The following is a 24,076-nucleotide window of genomic DNA, read 5'->3' on the forward strand; positions in this document are numbered from 1 at the left end:
TCCAAACCCAAGCAAGCTCTTCTTATCCTCCTCTCCCCACCCCCACAAATTCCATTCTCTCTCTTTCTCCTTCTCGTGCACCGCCACCGGCAGCGAGGCATGTGTCATCCCCTGGTTTCCTGCAGCTACGCCATGGGGCGGCTGCGGGGCCATACGCCGCCGACGTCGGCAACGGAGGCGGCTTCGTCGCGGCCTCCGTCGGCGAAGCGGTGCATCTGCTCTCCGACGGACCATCCCCGATCCTTCCGTTGCAGGCACCATCACCGCGACCTCTACAGGTGGAGTGGCGGTGGAACGGCCGGAAGAACCGCTGTGGCGGGATGATTAGAATTGCCTTGCGGTATCTTCATCGTATTCAGGTGAACACTGCGTTCGCCTTGTACGTTTATATTCCCACAGCTACCCTCTCTCTCTCTCTCTCTCTCTCTCTCTCCTCTCTCTCGGGTGTGTGTGTTGGACGCTATCATTATGACTAAACACTCTCATCTTATATTCGACGTCAAGATTACCAACCAGCATTCAGTAGGAGAAAATTTGACATTACCAACTAAAGTAATTATAGTTACACAAATAATACGTCTCGAATTAACGATTATTGATGTAATGAAATTTAAAAAAAAAAACAAATAAAATTAGAAGCATAAAAGGCCAAATGGTTCGATTCTAATTCCAGAGCAAGATTTACCACATCAGCCCCGTTAAGATGAACATTTCTTTCTTGATTGTTCCTCACATGGCACCCACCGCTACTACAACTACTGCCTAACAAGGCCACCAGACAGACGCTGCAGCAAAGGAAAACACAGCAAGACCGATAACGAAACACCTTGGCAACACACCTTGGGCCACTGCTAGACCGAGGGGCAGCTGCCGGCGTGGAGATGCCTCCGCTGCTGCTGCCGACACGGGAAGGAGGGTAAGCAGGGGCGGAGGTGGAGGTGGAAGGGGCAGCAGATGATGATGGCTTGGAGACTTGGATGTCCACCCTCTGGCCGGCGGTGCAGTGGCCCGGGATGCCACAGATGAAGTAGCGGTGGCCTTTGGTCTTCATGGCGATGGAGTCATTGCCGGAGGTGTATGTGGCCATCGGAGACGTAGCGGTGCATGCATCGTAGTCCGCCTTGCTCACCTCAACCACGTTATGGATGTTCTTGCTGTAATCGAACACTGCCGACAGACACACACAATGCGTTACTGAGACATGGATTTTTTGCAGAGGCAATCAGAGATTTTTGCATCTGCTTACTTGACTTTTCTAGTTATATCAAGATCGATCGTTACTGTAAATGAGAGCAAAGAATTGATAGAACCATTCTGCGACAGATTCCAAACAAGTCTTTGGTTTGCTCATCATGCATAGCCTTTCCTTTCCTTCCATGTGGATTGGGTTGATGCTGTATGTACATTTCACCTTCTTTATCGGTCTGCATGTATGAGCCTCTTGCAGAGAGTCTACCATGATGACAGGTGTTGATGTTGATAGGAAAAAGGATGGAGTTATCAAACCAGAAAAAAAAAAGAAAAAAAAAAAAGGGTAAGACAAGTTTTAATCTTCTATATTTCTCTAAAAAAAAACACTTTACAATTTCAGAAACTCTCTTTCTCTCATGACCCAACATATAGGGTTTATATAGTTCCCAAAGATATATTACATTAATTATATTCAAGATAAATCATTCTATTTCAAGAAACCCTTTCAAGAACCAATAACCTATTTGACTTATCATTCTATAGACTTTTAATTCATTTTTTTTTCTTGATGTAATGAATCTTCCTCTAGATACAATGAACCTTTCTTTTGATGAAATGAACCTCTTTATGATACTTGAACAAGTTTACTTCCAACATTCTCCTCTCTTAAACTTGTTTCATTTAACATGTCAAATTTCTTTCGAAGTTGTTGAAATATTTTAAATTTGAGATGTTTTGTAAGTATATCAGCCACTTGTTCACTTGTCTTGACATTATGTAGCTCCACTTCTTTATTTTTGATATAATCTCTTATGAAATCTTATATCGATATGCTTCGATATTTCATGATAGACTAGATTCTTGGCTAAGGCAATAGCTGACTTGGCTAAGGCAATAGTTGACTTCTCCTGTAGCATATGAAGTTCTTGGAGTAATCCTCTTAGCCAGATTGCATGACAAACACTAGAAAAAGCTGCTATATATTCTGCTTTACAACTTGATAGAGCAACGATTCATTGCTTTTTTGAAGACCAAGTGAATGTAGCTTCATCAAAATAAAATACAAATCCAGTTGTACTCTTCCGATTATCATAGCTTCGGCCCAATCACTGTCACTATATCCAATAAGCTCTAACTTTTTAGATAATGGATAGAACATTCCATACTTAATTATTCCTTTAATATATCGTAAAATTCTTTTAGTTATATTTAAATGAGATGTCTTAGGAACTTCTATATATATCTACTTATTAAACCAACTTCAAATAGTATATCACGTCGAGTACATATCAAATACCTTAAACATCCAACTAGACTTTTATAATAAGTTGGATTAATGTATTACCTTCACATTCCTTAGTCAACTTAGTGCCATATTCAACAGGTGTATCTATAGGAGGACAATCTTCCATAGAAAACTTCTTTAAAACCTCCTTTGCATAATTTTCCTATGAGATAAAAATTCCTCCATTATCTTGTATAACTTCAATACCAAGGAAATAAGTCATTAAGCCCAAGTCGATCATCTCAAACTTCTTTTTCATAGAGTGCTTAAAATCTTTAATCACAGAGCTACTATTGCCTGTAAATATTAAATCATCTACGTACAGGCATACAAACAAGATATCTCCATTAGAGTTAGATTTTGTATAGAGAGCATGTTCACGTGGACATTTAGAAAAATTATTTTGAATAAAATAAGCATCTATTCGAGAATTCCATGCTCGTGGGGCTTATTTAAGCTCATAAAGAGCTCTCTTTAACTTGTATACTTTGTCTTCTTGTTCATGAATAATAAAACTAGGGGGTTGTTGAATATATACCTCTTCTTCAAGAACTCCATTAAGAAATGCTGATTTAACATCCATTTGTAAAATTTTTCATTTCATTTGAGCTGCTAGAGAGATAAGTAATCCTACTGTCTCCAATCGAGCAACTGGCGCAAATACTTCTTTATAATCAATTCCATATTGTTGTTTATATTCCTTCGCAACCAATCTAGCCTTGTATTTCTCCACCTCTCCTTTTGCTTTTCTTTTTGTTTTGAAGATCCACTTAACACCGATAGCTTGGTGGTCTTCTGGAAGTGTAGTAAGCTCCCATGTATTATTTTTGTTAATGGCATGAATCTCTTCATTCATAGCTTGTCGTCATTTTTCATCTCTATAAGCTTCTTCGAAGGTTAATGGATCATATCCTGCAAAAAGATAAAATAAAAAAAGTTCATCATTGTTAGTATCAATCCTTCAAGTCGCATCATATAACTCCTGAATTGGTCTTGTCATTCTTATAATTGGACTTCTTGAATCATGCAACCTAGCTGATCTAGGTGATAATTCCGACAAAGCCATTTTGGTGCTTGCTTGTATTATATCTTCTTCTTCAGCTACAGCTTTCTTATGCTACTCATCACTTTTCCAGTTCCAAATCTATTGTTCATCAAACTCAACATCTCTTGACATCACAACTTTATTTGTAATAGGATTGTAGAGTTTGTAACCACTAGAATTCTCTGGATAACCTAGCAAAATGCATTTCTAACTTTTATCCTCCAATTTTATTCTCTTTTCTTCTGATATCTTAGCAAATGCAACACTTCCAAAAATACTCAAATGATCAACTCTTGGTTTTTGTAAGCTCCATGCTTCTTCTGGTATCATATTACCAATTCGCTTTGTCGAAAACCTGTTAAGCAAATAAACTGCACAAGCAACAGCATCACCCCAAAATTTTTTAGGAATTTTTCTTTCCTTTAACATGCATCGGACCATATTAAGGATAGTCCTATTTTTCCTTTTTGAGACACCATTTTGTTGAGGTGTGTATGGCATGGTGAATTGATGTAAAATTTTATTATTTCTACAAAAACTTTCAAATTCATTTGATATATATTCACCACCCCTATCTGTTCTTAAACATTTAATCTTACAACAATTTTATCTTTCAACCAAATCCTTAAATTATTTGAATTTACTTAAAACTTCTTTCTTTTCTTTTAACATATAAACCCAAGTTTTTCCACTATGATCATCAGTGAAGGTAAGAAAATACCTGCTTCCTCCAAGTGATACTAGATTGATAGGGTCACAAACATCTGAGTGCACCAGATCAAGTCGATTCCATGCTCTTTTTGTCCTTCTCACTTTGAAAGGTTTTCTTTCTTGCTTACCCATGACACATACTTCACACAATTTTGCTGGGCGATCAATTTTTGGCATTCCTGTCACCATATTATACTTCTCTAGAAGTTTCAAAGCCTCAAAATTTAAGTGAGCATATCTAAGATGTCAAAATATAAAAATATCCTCAATATTAGCTTTAAAATAATTTAATTGATCAAAAATACTTAAATGCAGAGGAAACATTCTATTCTTTGCCATTTTCACATGATATCAATGTTTTATTCTTGTCACGAATTGAGAGAGCCATATCTTTAATCTCAATATCATAACCTTTTTCAAGTAATTGTCCCAAGCTTAGAATATTATTTTTCATATCAGGAACATAATAAACATCTGAAATGCATAATTTCTTGCCATTATTAAGTTCAAGGAGAATTTTACCTTTGCCTCTTACTGGTCTTTGAAACAAATCACCAAATGTAATGTTCCCGGAATAACTTGTATCCATTTCTGAAAATAACTCTTTGGTGCCACACATGTGATTCGAGGCTTTTGTATCTAGATATCATATTCCTCTTTCAAATTATCATAACTCATTACCAAAACTTGATTTTCGTTCTTTTCTTCCTCAATAAAATTTACCTTATCACCTTGATTGTTAGGATTATAATAATATTCATAGAGTAATGTCCATACCTTTTACAAACATAGCATTGTATTTCAGACCTTTTAGAGTTTCTGCCACGTCCACGGCCTCGGCCATAACCTCGGCCTCTTTGGCTAGAATTTTCTCTAGCATCTTCATTATTTGGAGATTCTTGATTGGTCTGATTTCTGCCTCCTCTTCCTCTTTGTCCTCGTCCTTTTCCTCTTTGAGAATTTGATTCTCCTTTATTTTCAAGAGCAAACTTAGCTTGTAGTGCTTGCTCCATAGTTTTGTCTTCTCCTCTTTTTGTAATCCTTTATTCATGAATTTGAAGGGAACCCATAAGTTATTCTAAAGATATTTTTTTCAAATCTTTAGATTATTCGATCGCAACAACAATAAAATCAAATTTCGGATCTAGAGATCTCAATATTTTTTCTATTACTCTCTGATAAGTTACTTGTTCACCATTTCATCTCATTTGATGAACAATAGAAATGATTTTTGAGAAGTAATCAGAAATAGTTTCAGAAGTACCTTGTTGTAATTTTTCAAACTTGGCTCGTAAAACTTGTAGACGAAGTTTCTTTACCTTATCAACACCACCGAATGTTTTTTGAAGCATTTCCCAGGCCTCCTTTGAAGTATTTGCTGGAGCGATAATCTTGAACATTGTATCATCAAGCCTTTGGTAGATTGTGAACAAAGTTTTTTTCTCCTTCTTCCTTCTTTCTTTGAGTTGTTTTCTTCCTTCTGTATTCATTGCTCCTTCTTCTGCTCGACTTGGTTCAGTAAATCCATCTTTTACAAACTCTCATACATCTTGAGAGCCTAAAAGAACCTTCATTTAGATGCACTATATGTCATAATTTTCTTTTGTCAATCTGAGGATCTGGAGTTAGATGACAATTGATGAAGAGATCATAGCTTAACCTATGCTCTGATACCAAATATTGATATTGATAGGAAGAGGGGGTGGAGTTATCAAACAAAAGAAGAGTAGGACAAGCTTCGATCTTCTATATTTCTTTTAAAAAAAACACTTTATAATTTCAGAAACTCTCTTTCTCTCATGACCCAACATATGGGGTTTATATAGTCCCCAAAGATATATTACATTAATTATATTCAAAATAAATCACTCTTTTAAGAAACTCTTTCAAAAACTAATAACCAATTTGACTTATCCTTCTATAGATTTTTAATTTATTTTTTCTTCTTGATGTGATGAATCTCCTTTTTGATGCAATGAACCTTTCTTTCGATGAAATGAACCTCTTTATGATACTTAAACAAGTTTATTTCCAATAACTAGTTCATCATCTTAGATTGACCCCATTCTTTGTTGTTCATAATAAATCACAAAGATTTCACCGAAGCATTTCCCAAAATAAACTAAGTTGTAGCTACATCAAACAAGGATCAAGAATTATAGGAAAAAGAAAGGGTAAAGAACTGAAAACAAAAATTACCCAATGGAAGTTTCAAAGATTTCCAAAAGGATGGTGTTAAAGATACACCAAACACCAAAGATCAAGTAATTACCAAAAGGAAGTTTCAAAGTAATTACCAACTTCAATTAGGGTACTCTCTTCCCAGTCAAGGTGTAACTTTTTGTCTCTCTTTTGTAGAACACCCATGGGACACAGGGTTGTTCATCCTGTCTTTTGGAGAACACCTACTTCATGTTGTATCTTAGGGTCACACCAAACAAATGGGATCTGACAACATTTTGGGACCTCAATCACATGTGAAAGAGATCAATCTATCAAGTTTATTACTACTATAATTCTTCTAGGTCTACGACTTTGGCATTTGGGTTCAACCTGCACCAAATCTCAACTTTGATTTGGGTTCCCAAACCCTAACCAAGTTCAGCCAAATCCTGTAGAAAAAAAAGGGACCAAACCTTGAATTTTAACAGAGTAACATTTTCCATATATTATAAAATATAGTAAAAGACAGTATTATTATCATCACAAGAATTTGTAAGGTAGAAGGAAAAAAAATAGATAGAGAAAGAAATTTGATCCTGTGGCCTATCAGCCAAGCCTATAGATCATCATGACAAATTTTTCAAAGATTTTATTATAATTCAATCAAGGTTATGGATCATCTTTGCCATGAAAAACTTTTTCGAAGATTTTATCATCATGTATCACATAAGCTTTAATGATCATTAAAACATCACATGTTCTGTGTGTGATTGCATATTAAATGAGACCATGGTTTACCTGCAGTTCATGTGCAACTTTGGTCATGCAGCAGCCATGCAACAATGGATGATCCAAGTAGAAATAATTCTTTCCTCCTGCACAAATTCACAGAAAGCTATCAGAAAACAGAAAATCAACATTACGGTAGTTTCTACCCTCTCAAGAACATCCATAAGATTAAGTTGCTTCATGTAAAACCTGATGGAAATTTATGCGGAGCCAGAGTACATCCAACTGGATCAGGTGGCAGGAACATATCCCAAAAGAATCTTACATAAATCATCAAAAAGAGAATACTTGGAAGTTGGTCACCAGTTCATGTTTGCTGCCAATGACAGAGCATTGTGAAGACATGTACAAGCGAGTCACATTGTATCACTGTATGCACCCTGCTGTATATGTAACCACACTTTAACCATAACATATGGTTAACGAAGGTACGTTAAGTTCATGGCCTGAGACAATGGCATGTCAGAAGTAACGATAATTGATAACGCACGTCAAAGAAGGTTTGAAGCATGTTTGATTGTTGGGAATTAGGTAAATTACTTCTCATACAAAAATCAACTGTAGACAACAAAAGGACTGTATTCAATATTTGAGATCTTTGTTGAAGAAAATGAAGTTGTTAATTACATCTCTCCTGCAGAATGGAAGCCAGACCAGATTGAATATCCTCTTTAGCTCGTTTGTCAAATGGATCCTCGCCAAAGTATAGATCCAACACTGACTTACACAAAAGCTTGCTCTGGATTTCCCCCACTTCCTTCCCACCAACTGCAAAGACAAGTATCATAAGCTTAAAAACTAAAAAACACAATAATCCTATGGGCAAATAACATGTATGCACTTGAAAGTAATATATAATGTGTTCCTCATGTGAATGTTTTCAGTGCTCAAGTAGTTTCACTAAATAAGTACTAAAAAGTTGGACAGGGCTTTATTTCTGGATATACATGAAGTGAACTTCTTAGTCCTTTGACTATACATAAAATCAAATATTTGTGCACAAAAAAAACCAATTATCCACAAATTTTATCTGCAGCACAGCTAGAAACATCTATGTGTTAACCGAGATAATATTGACCTAAAACAAGAAAATGTACATTAATATGATGTAAGAGATCAGGATTGCCATGTAAACCAACTCGGTTAAATGTCATACAAGGATTAAGCCTCTGAAAGGAAAGGTAACATGCAAAATGTAAAAAGGAACTGAACAGACCAGTCAGATGCAAATTATAAGGACAACGGAGGACATTGGTTGTTTGTCTTGAAGGAATTACTTCAAACCAATTTTGCAGAACTGAAAATCTTTTTAGGAAAATAAAAAATATAACAAGGATGCTACAAATGTGGTCAGTTTCAAGGAAGTCGTATTGAATAGTGCCCATTAACAGGAGAATTCTACCAAATATAAGAATGCAACTGACGCAACAGGAAGTGAGGAAGTGAAACAAAGACTGCAAATATTACATATTCAAGAGTAGATCCAAAGGTACAAGACATTTGACTTATTCTCCTTTGATCTAATAAAAAGAGAAAAAAGTCCATTGTGCAATGCAAAAACCAATTGATATACTCCAACTTAAATGAATTTCCTAGAGAAAGCTAAACAAGTGTGAAGAAACCTACAAAAAAATAATGGTATTATAATAAATTAACCACAGCACTTATGGAACCCAGTATAAGAGAAGGTAGCCAATCCAATCTACATCAATAGGTACTGAAATTTAGCTCTATTACTCAAATAAAGCATTTGATGACTAAAAATATGCTGTATATTCATTGATTTCACCCATTAAAACAATAAACAGCAATCATCCCATATTGTCTTGGAACATATAAATAATAGCTTATTTCATTCTTGATAGGAGACATTAGTAATAGACCAACAAAATTCAATTTTTTACTGATAATAATACAACTTACTTTTTATTTGAAGAACGTAACCTTGTTCCCTTGAAAGATCTATCACAGAACCCCTCGGGAGCTTATATTCATCTTTAAATAAAGAAGTAAACCTGCAACAGGTGAATTTTAATGATCAACAGAGAGATATAAAGCAACTTATAACAGTTATTCTCAAATAAAACATTGAATCTCATTAACTGGTTTGTATTCAGGTCATTGTCCAATATAACTATGTTCCATAGTTCTAGTTTACAACAAAATTACTTAATGCAGGACATTTTTTTACAATGTTCACCTCCTTTACAACATGAACAGAAAAGAAAATATTAAATGAAGTTGTCGCTGAATGGATAGATAGCACGAAGTCAAAGTAAAAAGTATGTATTTAAATACTAAATTTGGAAGGAATGCAATAGTACAGCAGAATATGCAAAACTTACAGCAAGACAGAAAGAATGTTTCAGTGTCCAGCTTCATATCCTAATGTCTTCTTAGTTTCCAGAAGATAAAATTTGCCTCATATCTTCTAGATAAATAAACCTATCATATCATCCATTTGTATTTTTCTAATATAAATCACTTGACTAATGACAGTTGGTTTCTTGCAGGATGTAAATTACTACAATCGTAAAAAGTTAAATCTAATGATTTAAGAAACTGATGGGTCTATCTCATAATTGTCTCCCATACCAAATTTCATAATACAAAAAATATAATGAGTTCGATGAAACCAGCAGAAAAAGAGTACCTTTGAAGCAATTCTCTGTTGTCTGATCCACTGAACTTTTGCATCCTACTTCCTACTGTCTTTGCAAATGCATTCCGCACAGAGCCTATGCTCAGTCTGTTGTATACTATTTGAAGCCTAACTGTCATGCGTAAATCCTGATCCAGGACATCTGAAATAAACTCCTTATTTTCCTTCAGTTCAGAAACTGAAAATGTGCCATATTTCTCACGCAATTCTTTCATATCACTGTCGTCAGCATAAACTCCTGCATGAATTAGAGAATCGACAATTCACTGCTACATTCTGATCAGATACAGCACCCACTGCAACTCAAACGAATTGGCCGGTGAATTGTCATGCAACTCATGACATAAATCATTACAATGGAGAAGCTTCTGGATGATGAAGATCTAATTTGATGAAGAAGTGTCCTACTAGTGTGGTGTGTCTGATAGATGCATAACATCGGTGGCTTGAGGTAGATATTGGGAATTACAAACCAAAAAAGATTGCTAAAGACATTAATCGCCAATTTAGCAGCCTAATAATAATATTTCGAACCTGTTCAACCCAATTCCATAAAAAGTTCTTCTTTTTTTTTGTTTAACCAAATGGAACTGAAATAAGTCGTCGAGCATTGAAACTGAAATGTCAAGGCCTCCATGATCTCCATTACACATCACAAGCGAAGAACGACAAAGAAACAAGGGCGATTTCCAGTTCAGAAGGAGTCATAAAATATAAGAACAAGCCCAGAAAGGTACAATTTTTATTGAAGTCGCCAAGAGAAGAAACAGGACAAACTTTGAAAGCTAAACATTCAAGAGGAGGCGAGGAAATCTAGATCAACAAACAAACCTCAATTGCGATCCCAAAACTATGCACATTTCCAAAATTAACCAACAGATTCTTCAGAAAAGTTACCAAATGCATAGACATCAATGTTCTTGAGCCCCAAGACACTGGTCTTGCGCAGCCCGATCCCGGTGAGGCGCCGGCCGCCGTCCAAAACGGTGGGGAAGGCCGCGCCAGTCCTCGGCTCCACGGAGGTCCCCGTGGGGCCATCAGCGAGGGAGAGTGAGGCCCAAATGGGGGAGGCGTGGCTCCACGGCTTCCGGCGGGATCCGGACGTGTCTGCGACCGATTCGAGGGAGAAGCCCACGGCAAAGCCTATTCCGGCACCGATGGCCGCCGCGGCTAGGCGGAACGAGGTCGCACCCGTGGACCCGCGCGGTGGCTTCGGGGGCCGAGGCAGCGAGAACGGGCAGCGGAGGGAGCCCATCGCTGGTGCGCGTGGGATTTGGGAGGAGGAGCTGTAGGTGAGATGGTTTTCTTTGCTTTTTCCGATTATAACTACCCTAACTAATCTACCAAATAACACCAATACCCCTGTCGATTATTTTCCTTACCAAAATACCCCTATATTTAATTTCAGATATAAAACCATGTCAAAAAGCTCTATTGCCGAGTCAAAGCGCTATTTTATCCTCACGTGTACCCATAAATTGTATCCAATAGTAAACGCTATGAGTTTAATCAAGAAAACTTCGTTGGGTAATTGCATTTCTAAAAATTATTCATATAAAATATGATAATCGAGTCCGTATTCGTGGGTGAGGGTATTTTAGTCATTAGGCGAAGATAACTTAATCATACGTACAACGTTGATGCCAAGTTCCAAGGTGTTCATGGTCGCTCTGCCCGCTTCTACGAATTCCTGGAGCAGTTGGGCAGATGCACTTGCTTGTTAGCTGGAGTCTTGATCAATGGATTGCTCTCAAAGAAGTTGGCAGGCCGTAGCTCGAAGCCGCCGCTCAATAGCGGCATCACCGGAAAGTCTTCTTGACATGGTACGTGATGAACGCCTACTGTGTACCACAGCACGATGTCTGTGTTCTCTATCACTCGATTCCTGCAAATAACGCACAAATGGTTCGTCTTCGAGCTTTCGCCAATCATCCATCGTTAGAATTTAGTAGTGAAAGGACGTACCTCGCGGTCCATGCAGCCAAGTTGTCGTCTCCCCTGCTCTCGTCGGCGTAAAGCCCGGCCGCCCACTTCTCGGACTTGTTGTAGGCCGTCACCCGCACCTGCTTCTTGCTGTAGCTAGCCCTGATCTGAGGGTAATCGTCGTCGGAGAGCAGAGAGGCCGCCGTCGCACCGTGGCTGATCAGACGATAACCCACGTCGTTCCCCATCTTCGTCTTCTTGCTCGGGTTCACCACCAGCAGTTCCGCCGGCTCGGCGCCGAGCTCCACCAGGGCGTCGGCCTCGGTCCTCGCCGTCTCCTTCGCCACCGTCCAGTAACTCCTCCTCGGCGAGCTGTCGTCGGTCACCCTCACGGTCTTGAGCTTCGATTTGACGAAGGAGTTGTCCGGACCGTCGACGTCGAGGTCGAGGTGGAAGGTGACGAAATGGTCGTGGTAGACGCCCATGGTGTTTGCCGCCAGCAGTGTACCGTGCTGGTCGCCACTTATTTGGTCTGCGTGGGTGTACTGCGTGCCTTTCATTTCCAGGATGCCCGTCAGTGACACCTGTATGCATAGAGATGCCACGTGAGTTGATTAAAAAAATTATATGAGCATAAAATTTATAATCATATTTTTGTTAAAAAAAACTTAATATTAAAAATTAAAATCAAATAATCATATATCAAAACTTAGATGTATCTATCTCTAGATGTTATTCAAAAAAAAATTAATTGATTTATAAATAGATGAATTATCATCTGATTAAAAATTACAGTTATATTAATACAACGGAGCTAGACTTGTCGATCCAAAAGCTACAACAATATTTATCTATAAAAAGAATTAGACTCCTTTTTTTTTTTCTTCCTATCTTTTACATGATAATAGTAACGAGATAAGACCTATTGAAAATAGATATGGATGGAATAAGAATAATGATAAATTGAAAATAGATAACGTAATTAGAAAAAATCCCTTTTATTAAGATCATCTCATAAGAAATTCTACTATAATTAAATTTATTTTTTATTAACTAATAACCATAATCAGAATCTAATTAAATCTATAATATATCCTACTCAATTAAACATGATAATACAATCTAACATTCTCTCATCTATTAATTTTTAAGATATAAAAAAATAAAGTTAAAATAAAATAAAATAAAATTTTATTTAAAATAATTTATCTAAATTAGATTCTAAAAGTTTTAAAAAATATTTTACATGTGTGCATGAATTTTATACAACAAATCAATAAATCTAATAAATATAATAATTATATATCATTAATATTATACTTTTTTCTATATATCACAATGATCTTTATATATTTTTTCTAATATAATCCATAATGATCTTTATAATTTATCTTATTAAACAATCATATTATCACATTTCACTATGCATATACATAAATATAGACAAGATAATAAAAAATAAATAACTTTAATTAAGTAAATAAAGAAAAATATATATTCACTTAAATATATATCATCATATATTTATAAATTACTTATAAGCCTCTAAGAATACGTTCCTTATGCTTTAGTAAATAAATCATCAATCATCGTAGTGATAATAAGGTTCTATACTTATTATTTTTCGACTCTTTATCTAACAGCAAAGTATTTTATCTTAATATAGTTAGAACTACTAAAATACTTACTATTATTAGAGAAGAAAACTACTATAATATTATCAAAAAATATTTTTATTGGTTTGACAATTGAGTATATCACACCAAATCTTTAGATAAAATTTTATAACCATAAAATTTGATTGGTGACCTCAAAGAATATTGTAAATTTAGCTTTTATTATTGATGATACAATAAACGATTGCTTTATAATTTTCTAAGAAATTACCCCTTAGCTAATATAAATATAAATCCTTAAGTAGATTCCTTGAATCCTTTTTCAGTCATTCTTACGATACTAGTTTTGATTGAATTTCACCTCTAGTAATATTATATTATTAGATGAACAAAGTCGCATATTAAATTTCTCTAAGACTCCATCAATACATCTTTTTTAAGATGGTCTTAACAATCTTTCAGATATATCTCTGAATATTTCAATACTAATAACATAAATTAAATATAATTTAAAATATCCTGAATGGTAAAACATGTATTATAATTCATATATCAAAAGCTTATCATCCAAAACCTCTTTGGCGGCCATTGGTTAAATAAAACTTAGGAATATAAGTTATAAATAATATTTATCATATATTTATTAATCTAATTTATGCATAAGTAATTTAATAATAATATAAATAATAAATATAATAATTATTAAATATTATCAACATAAAAAAATATTTGTTAACTGTAATCATGATAAAACATAAATCAAATCTTTAAGTGAAAAATAAATATTATATCATAATTTTATCTGATTTTTAGGGTAGAACTATTAAAGGGATATCAATTGAAATTGAAAACATTCAAAAGGGTATAATAGTCTTTTAATGGGTGAAAAACTCTAATCCCATTTTTGTTTCCTTAGCTATCTAAGCCTACACAAGGCCTTACTTTACTGCAAGGTCATATGTTGCTTGCACATCGCCAATCCGAACTCACTTTGTGGTTGATCAATGACCCCCTACGGTAGCAACGGTATTCCACTATACTCGCGCACGATGATTCTCATGCACGTGGCTATCATTGTCATACAAGTCATCTTCGATTGTGCATGTGTTTGTGATTAACCGACGACCCCTACAATCTTTGTGCAACCACTAGTCGACCCCAACCTCCAGCTTCTCGTCGACGACGGTTGTTGCTAGCAAACACCAACGTAGCAGCATCATTGCAGTCATCAGTCAAATGTAGCAGAATCGTTGTGCTATCGCACACAGCAATACCATTGCGTGTGCAACCGTAGCGATGCCTAGGCTAATTCATATAGCCAGACTTCGCTACATGCAATAACACTACCATTTGGTTTAGTCGTCGCCAATGACTGAGATAGCGACCAACGAAGGTCATCGCCCTCAATAATGTTGTTGACCAAATACAAGTAGTATACTACCATCATGGTTCCACTCGTATTACATCGTAAGGAGCACAGATAAATAGATTCATATATCAAACAAGAAAGAAAGATACGAAAGTAAATCGACAACATAGATAAATTGTTCAAACATCATATAATCAAAACTGAATAACACATTTTCCTAAGTGAATGGTGCTAATAAATAGATCTAAATACAAAATAGATCTAATATACTTTTATTATCTAAGTTATTTGATTTTAAAACTAAGACTCAGATTTTAATTTTCAGCATAAAAATTATAACCATATTTTTGTTATATAAAAAATCTTTAATACTAAGAATTGAAATCAGATAACCATAAATTATAGTTTAAATATGCATATCTTTCCATATCATTCAAAAAAAATTTATTTGATCTATAAGTATATTGTCACCCAATCCAAAAGTCGTTACAATACTAATTCGACAACTAGACTCATTCATCGGACCACTAAACAATAGAATAGAGACTAGACTAACAATATATCTCGAATCGTATATAGTCCTGAAGAGGTTACGTCTATTTATATCTAAGAACAAATGATTTAAAATAAATAAGTATGAGAGTCGCTTCTATCAATATCATCTCCTTACGAATACTATCAAATAACCAAAATCAAAATTTAATTAGATCTATAATATATCTTATCTAATTAAATAGATCATATAATTAAGCATATGAGACGTGACATTGATGTGATTAAATTTAATGCAATTGGCTTAAGTATATATATATATTCTCATGTTGATGTATATATCTACTGTTATTGAAGTAAACTTTGTCATACCCCTAACTTAATGGAGCCGCTGGTTTTGAATTCCCAATCTATCACGTAGTCGTAGTTGCCAATTGCTGACACCATTCGTACGACCAGGCTCACCTCCGGCCTCACCTCCGTGATCTACAGTAGAGTATATCCATCAGAAGAATCGAATGAATCCTGAGACCTTTACCTGTGTCCACAAGATGGAGAAATGGTTTCGATCACGACGAAGCTATGTCGACTCACCACTTGCCCAGGAATCCCGAACTCGGTGTGCCGCCACGAGGCGTCGCCGGAGTAACGCTCGAACACACAGAAAGCATTCGATTGCTTGATCGGCAACCCGTCTCGGTCGGTGATGTACGCGTCCATGAATGCGGCATTGGCCGGGCAGTCGGTCATGGGCTCCAGCGGTGCCGCCAAGAGCCCGAAGCCGAACTCGCCGACGTCGAAGAAGGTTTTGTAGTACCATTCCTCCGATGGGTCCATGTACGGTACGAATATCTCCGATACGTAGCCCCTGTGCAGGACTCGCCGGAAGATTCCCTTCTCGGAGTCCTTCACTGATGCTAAGGAGATGACTGTGCCGGCTCGGACGTCGTAGCCCAAGTGGAATTCCCAGTTGGCCCACCTGCAAACGTGTGGACAAAAATCCATCGATGAAGCATTTTCCAACACAATGTGACATGTTCTTGCTATTCATTGTATTCCGATAAAATTGTTGAACAAGTCAATGCAAGAAAATTCCAACAATTACATGCATAGATAATATATTTCTATCGGTTCACTTATATTATGTGATAGGAAAATGTTCATGCAGGCAACCTATCAACTATTGGCTCACGATATATCGCTGTCATACATAAACAGTGTTGAACAAGAGGATAGAGCGAGAACAGATACCTGATCATGTGGCCATCAACTTCGAAACCCTTCCCTTCGGGCTGCACGATGATGCCGGGCTTCGTCCGCGGCCCTAGCGGCGGCTTCTGCTTCGCGGCTCGGTAGTCCGTCCCCGTTGACCCCGGCACCGGCACAACCATCCGGTCCTCGTACTCCACGATCTCCATGGCGTCCAAGTCCACCACCACCGTCACCCCCTCCAATGGCCTCGCGTAGAAGTTCACCGTTTCTCCCGTGAGGAAGCACTGGATCTTCAGCAGCCGTCTCCCTTGCTTCCTCTCCCCGAACCACCCCACCGAGAAGGTCGTGCACAGCACGTCCTCCGGCTCCAGCCCCCGCTTCTTCACCGACTCCACGAACGGCGCGTAGTCAAAGGGCAGGGCGGAGGCCGCCTCTTGCTCCTCGAAGTTCATTATGGGGTAGCCAAATCCCTCGTACACCTTGTCGGAGACGATGGAGTGGTTGGTGATGTCCACGTATATCTCGTGGGTCTTCTTCTCGGACCGGACTATCACGAACGCTCGCCGTGGCGGCGCTGCCTTGTTCCAGCGGTGGGTCGACGCCCATGCGAGCACGTCCGGCTTGTCGAGCTCGTCCAAGCCGACATAGTGGAAAGAGAGAGATTTCGATGAGCCAAGGTGGGAGGACTTGATTATGTTGCTGACGGCCGAGATTTCGGAAGGGGTGAGAGGATCGAGGGGATGGCAGTAAATGGAAGCCGGCTTAAGAGAGTGGAGGAAGACGAAGACGAAGACGAAGACGAGGAAGGAGGAGGAACTCAGCTGTGGATTCATGTGGGTGATTCAAGGCAGTGATGGTGCAATCGCAATAGAATTAATGGGGACTTAATTGAAGCTGGACTGTTGACTTGAGAGCTTGACTGCAAGCACGACGTCAACAAGATGCAAACGTCTGAGCCAAGCTGTTGAAATGTCGTATACGGTGTGCTTTGGAAGTATATTAGTGCACGTCCTCTGACTTCCTGCATAGTCGTAAATAATTGCTAATAAACTAACAAATGATGAAATCTTCCACATAAATGAGACAATAAATATACTTATCCTGTTAGTTCTATTCATTTGAGCTACCATCACAAGAAAGAAAACAGGACAGTGGGATCGATCGGCTACCACAGCATTATTATCTTGAACTTGTTCAGATGTAGAAAATTCTTTAGAAGACTACTCTTTTGGACGAGCATGGGGAGGGTCATATCGGATGATGGATCAATTCCCAGCTGTAGTCTCCTATGGATGCTAAAATCTTCATTAAATGACAGGGAGTGAAAGATCTATCAAGGTATGAAGGCAGAGTCCATATGCTTTCATGTGATGGAGATGAACTCAAGCTGCATTACATCCGAGCATCCAGTTGGAGAAGAACACACTCCCCATTGAAGTGAACCAGGAGAGGCAAACCCTTGCACTTAGATCAACTTGGAATGAACAATGTGAATGTTAATTATGATGATCTGATACATTTCAGAGAGACCAAAAATTGAGACTCATATTTTAGCTGCATAAAATTTCCATTCTAAATTGGCATTAAACTTACCCTGTTTCTACATATTATCTTTGTCTGACAACAATCACTATAACAAAGATCAAGTTGCAACAATTAAAATAAGACCCCCTTGATACATTTATAATGATTGAAAACCATGCTCAACATTAATCTAGATCATTTTGTTACAGGTTCCATTGTTTTGCTGCAGGTTGAGGTCATGCATCTTCAAACAAAGTGCTATGAACAGAAATCACTGGTCCATATGATATGTATGATAAGGCAAGTCCCATAGTCCCACATCAGGAAAATCATGCTTGTTATCTCCTATTGGAACTATAAATAAGGGTCTGGGCTTTTAAGTCAGAGGCACCACAAGTGGCACCATAAGAAAACCTAAGTGTTTGCTTTGGGTTTAAGTCCATACTCAGTTAAATAGTTTGGGCTTATAGTTGAGATTTTTCTTGATTAGTATTTTCTGGTATCTTATGGCCTAAGAACATCTTCCTAAGGCATTTGTAATAGTCTCTTTTGTAGTAGTGATTTGCTCCTCTTTCGTCCGTGGATGTAGGTCAAAGTCAATTGACCGAACCACGTAAATCTGGTGTTCTTGTCGCTTCTATTATTCTTCCGCTTTATTATCTTTATTGGGTTGCCAAAATTATCCTTTGGTAAATTTCCTGAGCTAGCTCTAACAAACTGGTATCAGAGCCTGGTTTCGGGATCTTTTGGCAACGATGACAATAACAAAGATTGTTATCGAGAAATTCGACAGAAATGTCAACTTCAGCTTGTGGCAACTCAAGATGGAGGCCATTCTAGTTCAAGACAGAGTTGATTTGGTACTACAGGGAGCCGAGAGCATTCCAGATGATATGTCAAAAGAAGAGCTCGTGGGTATGGATAAGAAGGCCCAATCAAGCATCATTCTAAATCTCTCTGACGAGGTTTTACGGGAGGTAGCTACGGAGACTACAGCTAAGAGTATGTGGGATAAGCTTAAAGCCTTGTACATAAAGAGGACAGTGGAGAATTGTCTCTACTTGAAGCAGAGTTTGTATATGCTTCGGATGACTGAAAGTACATCTATACTCTCATATCTTGATAAATTTGATTCCTTGATTATGGATTTGGAGAATATAGATGCAAAAATTGATGACGAGGATAAGACCCTATTACTCTTGTATTCTTTTCCCTAATCTTTTAAGCATTTCCGTGATACTTTGATTTCTGAAAAAAAAATAGTTTCGTATCAAGAAATTAAATCTACACTGAAATCTAAGGAGCAGATAGACAGGAATATCACTGGGGAAAGTAGAGGAATCAGGCTGAAGGTCTGATTGTTATGGGGAGAATGGATAAAAGAGAATTTGACAGTAGTAGATCTAAATCTAGATCTAAATCCAAACATAAAAATTTGAAATGTAGATATTGTCATAAAATGGGGCACATTAAGGTTGATTGCTTTAAATTGAAAAATAAATTAAAGCAAAAAGAAAAACTTATTGAGAAAACTACTGAGTCCGCTGAAGCTAGTGTAGCATCTGATGAGAATGTTGAAAATATTTTCTTTGCTACTGATGACAGGACGATGTCTAAAAATGAATGGATTTAGATTCGGGTTGTTCTTATCACATGTGTCCCAATAGGGATTTGTTTTCCATATATGAATCTTGTAATGGTGGAATTGTTTTGATGGGCAATAATGCCGCATGTGATGTTGTTGGTAGAAGCACAATCCGAATTAAAATGCATGATGGTTTGTGAGGACACTCACTAATGTTAGACATGTTCTTGATTTAAAAAAGAATCTCATCTCTTTAGGTACCCTAGAGGCCTTGGGTGTAAATATACAGCTTAAGGTGGAGTTATGAAAGTTTCTAGAAGTGCCCTTTGTTATTATGAAAGCTTGTAGGTCTGGTAGCTTATATATTTTGTAGGGAACTATTGTCACAGGCTCGGTTGTAGTCTCGTCATCATCATTGTCTGATTCTGACATCACCAAATTATGGCATATGCGTTTGGGTCATATGAGCGAAAAAGGTTTGAACATGTTGAGCAAAAGGGGTCTACTTTATGGACAGAGTACTGGACCACTGGATTTTTGTGAACATTACATTTTTGGAAAGCAGAAAAGAGTCGGCTTCAATTCTCCGGTAGTTCATAAAACAAAAGGTACTCTTGACTATATTCATTTAGACCTTTGGGGTCCAACTCATGTTCAATCTAAGGGTGGTGCCAGGTATATGTTGACTTTCATTGACGATTATTCCAGGAAAATTTGGGTTTATTTTCTGAAGCATAAAAATGATATTTTTTTAACCTTTAAACAATGGAAGTCTTTGATTGAGAAGCAAACAGGTAAACAGATTAAGTGGCTTCGAACAGATAATGGCATGGAATATTGTGAATGTGACTTTGAAGAATTCTGCAAAAATGAAGGAATCGTTCGGCATCGCACTGTTAGGATGACACCTCAGCAAAATGGTGTGGCCGAACGTATGAACAGAACACTCTTAGAGAGAGCAAGGTGTATAATCTCAAATGCAGGGTTAACAAAGGACTTTTGGGCAGAGGCGATTAATATGACATGTTACGTTGTCAACCGCGCTCTTTCTGTGGCACTTAACTTTAAAACTCCGGAGGAAGTTTGGTCAGGTACTCTGGGTATGCTTCTGGGGTGAAAGAATACAGATTATGGTGTTCTGATCCCAAATCCCCAAAATTTATAATCAGTAGATATGTTACTTTTGATGAATTGTCTATGTTATCTTCTAAAGAAGAATCTACTAGTTGTGCAAATGATAGTGCGCAGAAGCAGGTTTAGCTTGAGATTGGTAGTTCTAATTCTTTTCGATCGAACTCTTCTACTCAAATAATGCTAGTAGATGGTCCCGAGTCTACTAACGCAGATGATCCAGAGGAAGAGCAATATTCCATAGCCAAAGATAGACCACGGAGAGATATTTGACCATCACAAAGATATGCAAATTTGGTTGCATATACTTTGTTTGTTGCAGAAAAAACAAGTGAAGTTGGTGAGCCTACTTCCTACTTAGATGCAGTTTCTTGTGATAATTCCGCTAAGTGGTTGATCGCGATGAATGAATAAATTGAATTTCTCCATCGGAATAGAACTTAGGATCTTGTGAAGCCGCCTTCGGGTAAGAAAATTGTTGGATGCAAATGGGTTACCATTGTTGAGGGAAAGGTCCTTGTTCAGAAAATTCATACGAAGGACGATTCAGTTGATATGCTTACGAAGCCTCTTCCGGTTTACAAGTTCAAGCAGTGCTGGACTTGGTTGGTGTTTATTGTTGGTGATTGCCCATTGGGGCTTTTATGAAGAAGGTAAAGATTTGTTAGTTTGGCAAGTCCCATAATCCCACATCAGGAAAATTAGGTTTGTTATCTCCTATTGGAATTATAAATAAGGGTCTGGGCTTTGAAGTCAGTGGCACCACAAGAAAAACCTAAGTGTTTGCTTTGGGTTTATGTCCACACTCAGTTAAATAGTTTGGGTTTATAGTTGAGGTTTTTCTTGTTTAGTATTTTCGGGTGTCTCATGGCTTAGGAACATCTTCCTAAGGCATTTGTAATAGTCTCTTTTAAAGTAATGATTTGTTCCTCTTTCGTCCGTGGATGTAGGTAAAAGTCAATTGACCGAACCACGTAAATCTGGTGTTCTTGTCGCTTCTTTTATTCTTCCGCTTTATTGTCTTTGTTGGGTTGCCAAAATTACCCTTTCGTAAATTTCCTGGTGCTAGCTCTAACAGTTTTGCTGCAGGTTGAGCTCATGCATCTTCAAACAAAGTGCTACGAACAGAAATCACTGGTCCAGAATACCCTCTCTTCGAATTCCAGCAACCATGAGTAATACAGCATCAAAGAAAGCATAGGTGCAAATGGTTATAAGAAAAGATTTGTGTTCTTTGTCTTGGTTGGTCCTGCATTCAAATCATGTGTGGATTTGGAAGATTCTGAAAACGCCATTTCATTCAACCTTCATTTGTACTTCTCAAAGAAAAACGACTCCAAGTTCTCTAAAGATGGGCATGTGATAAATGCAAAGACCAACTCTCTCTTGACAATTTGAGATGCTCCTGTGATCTCTGTTCATTATGGATCCTACTGACAACATGAGGAATCATGCCATTGATGCATTTATTCGTATCGCGATGCTGAGTCACTACCAGTTTAGGTTGACAGTGCTTCTGCTTGCATGGTGGACCAGTTCTAGAAGCAGAGCAACCCTCAGAAAGAAAACGATATGAAGCCAAAATAGGGCCTAATTAGCTGATCTCGTTTCTTATCATTGGAAAATAAGCTGCTCCTCTGTTCTGATCCGAAAGAAATTAACATAGCACAGCATGTAAAAGTTTTCCATTGATTTACGGTGTAGAAAGCAGGAAATAGCTTTCCTGATGAAGTGAGACAGAGAGAGCTTGAGAGAGAAGAGTGGGAGGTGGAAAGTGACACGGTACCAAGACAATATGTAATCCATGATTGTCCTGTAAGAGCATGGAATTCTTGTGGCAGCAGAAACTGTGTCATAGACTTCACCTCTGTCTCAAGCAAGCCTATTACTTAACCCTCCAACTTCCCTTCTCCTCATCCTCACTCTCCCTCTCCATTCCCCTATCACCAATGAAGAAATAGTGCACCTCTCATCTCCTTCCCATGGGGTGGCTTCAGTCCCTCTTCTCTCCTCTGAAGAAGCTCTGGTTTCGCTTGCATTCTGCTCGCAAAAAGAGTATGTCAATGTTCTTCTACTTCATGCCTCTGTTTGTGTAGATAAATCATTCTTAATAGTTGCTCAACAGTAAGGACTACTTGGTATTCTTGGAGCAATTCTTTGCCTCATTAGAAGTTACAATTGGACTTCTCTTGCACTGACAGATAGAGGGATATACATCCTCTACGAGGATGTGAAGTCATGCCAATGCGAAGACGTGCATATCTTATGGTCGATCCTCGTCGAATCGCAGCCGTCGCCATTGCGACTGAAGCAGTGAGCCCCTGCTCATGAATCCATGGAAGAACACCGGAGAAGACGACGAGGTTTCTGATGTGTGTGTGTGTATATACATACTAAATACAAAGATAAATGCACAGGTCATGAGTGAGGGTGATGAGCTCCTCCCGTGCCTCAAATCCTTGTTTGCAGTAGTAATATCTGATGTATTCTGTGTAAAACACAAAAGAAAACATGACAGGGTTTGGTAGAAGGCTTGTTTTCTTTTCCTTCAAATCTGATGGATGTCCACTGTGGTTAGCTGTAGGGTAGCAGAGATTTCATTGTCACCGTGTTTCTGACACTGCATGAGGTGATATATTTCTTTGCATCGTACGAACTTCTTATATCCAAGATGTGAGATGTATGGGGAAATTTTCCTGCATGAACTCTAAAATAAGAGGAAGTGATGTGGACAGTGCAAGTTGTGATGGGTCACTGCAGCTGAAGTGAAAAGGACTGTGTTCTTTTTGTTTGCAGACCAATCTCTTCTCCCCACAACAGCATCTGCAACTCAAGTTGCATGGTTACGGTTAAAAGGTCAAGTGAGAACGCCTAAGAATTGAAGCAAATGCAGAGACAGATTGATAGGAAACATTTCGATGACAGTCCACCAGCTGATCGCCACCAAAAAGCTGATATAGAAGATAAAAGGCCCATGTCATCCCCCTAGATTGGCGATGGTGCAGCAACTTATCGACCATCGTGGATCGCAACCCGCGGGAAATGGTACGAGTTGATCGTTGGGAGCAATAATCCTCGAACGATTGAGCTGACCTGTGCCCCCCTTTCGTCGGCTCCTGCATATAGCTCATAAGGAGCTATTCAACTCAACATTGGCAACCGTCAGAGTTGACAGGAGGCGCCCTTTTCTGTTGTCCTTTGCTGATGATGCATCGTAGCAAGCTAAATTGATTAGTCATCCACGTAAATGAGCTATAGAAGGAGGACGTATAGATCAACCGCCTATGCCCTCTCAACTTCTCAGGTATAAAAATCAATCCCCGATGTTTGAACAGAGATCGAACCCCTACACCCTAAACCCCCATGTCTTCATTACTC

General features: G+C 37.9%; 2 protein-coding genes and 1 long non-coding RNA gene across 3 annotated transcripts; all 3 read right to left on the reverse strand.

Annotated features, from left to right (window-relative positions):
• Positions 1–689: 689 nt before the first annotated feature.
• LOC135619537 (uncharacterized) lies at positions 690–2,418 on the reverse strand. Its single transcript, XR_010489410.1, has 2 exons — positions 1,247–2,418; positions 690–1,167 (listed from the first exon to the last, which is right to left on the reverse strand). It is a non-coding gene; the product is annotated as an uncharacterized LOC135619537 (long non-coding RNA).
• A 5,257-nt stretch (positions 2,419–7,675) lies between these two features.
• Positions 7,676–11,227, reverse strand: LOC135619538 (fatty-acid-binding protein 1-like). Its single transcript, XM_065121643.1, has 4 exons — positions 10,744–11,227; positions 9,838–10,084; positions 9,108–9,199; positions 7,676–7,952 (listed from the first exon to the last, which is right to left on the reverse strand). Exons 1-4 carry the CDS (start codon positions 11,099–11,101, stop codon positions 7,804–7,806), a joined length of 846 nt encoding a protein of 281 aa, XP_064977715.1. The 5' UTR covers positions 11,102–11,227; the 3' UTR covers positions 7,676–7,803.
• Positions 11,228–11,350: 123 nt separating this feature from the next.
• On the reverse strand, positions 11,351–17,325 carry LOC103994655 (primary amine oxidase 1). Its single transcript, XM_009415055.3, has 5 exons — positions 16,498–17,325; positions 15,841–16,225; positions 15,619–15,732; positions 11,812–12,353; positions 11,351–11,731 (listed from the first exon to the last, which is right to left on the reverse strand). The coding sequence occupies exons 1-5, from the start codon at positions 17,289–17,291 to the stop codon at positions 11,527–11,529; spliced, it is 2,040 nt and encodes a 679-aa protein (XP_009413330.2). The 5' UTR covers positions 17,292–17,325; the 3' UTR covers positions 11,351–11,526.
• Between the last annotated feature and the right edge of the window lie 6,751 nt (positions 17,326–24,076).

The sequence above is a fragment of the Musa acuminata genome, chromosome BXJ2-8 (genome assembly GCF_036884655.1).
Source record: "Musa acuminata AAA Group cultivar baxijiao chromosome BXJ2-8, Cavendish_Baxijiao_AAA, whole genome shotgun sequence".
NCBI classification, from domain to species: Eukaryota; Viridiplantae; Streptophyta; class Magnoliopsida; order Zingiberales; family Musaceae; genus Musa; species Musa acuminata.

What these genes read in the sequence shown, in the direction of transcription:
- LOC103994655 (XM_009415055.3), bottom strand. Translation starts at nt 17,291, where the DNA reads ATGAATCCACAGCTGAGTTCCTCCTCCTTCCTCGTCTTCGTCTTCGTC. An exon ending in GTTGATGGCCACATGATCAG is followed by an intron (nt 16,226 to 16,497) that starts GTATCTGTTCTC and finishes ACACGTTTGCAG; the next exon opens with GTGGGCCAACTGGGAATTCC. An exon ending in TTGGCTGCATGGACCGCGAG is followed by an intron (nt 11,732 to 11,811) that starts GTACGTCCTTTC and finishes CGTTATTTGCAG; the next exon opens with GAATCGAGTGATAGAGAACA.
- LOC135619538 (XM_065121643.1), bottom strand. Translation starts at nt 11,101, where the DNA reads ATGGGCTCCCTCCGCTGCCCGTTCTCGCTGCCTCGGCCCCCGAAGCCA. An exon ending in CATTGATGTCTATGCATTTG is followed by an intron (nt 10,085 to 10,743) that starts GTAACTTTTCTG and finishes TAATTCATGCAG; the next exon opens with GAGTTTATGCTGACGACAGT. An exon ending in AACAGAGAATTGCTTCAAAG is followed by an intron (nt 9,200 to 9,837) that starts GTACTCTTTTTC and finishes CACCTGTTGCAG; the next exon opens with GTTTACTTCTTTATTTAAAG.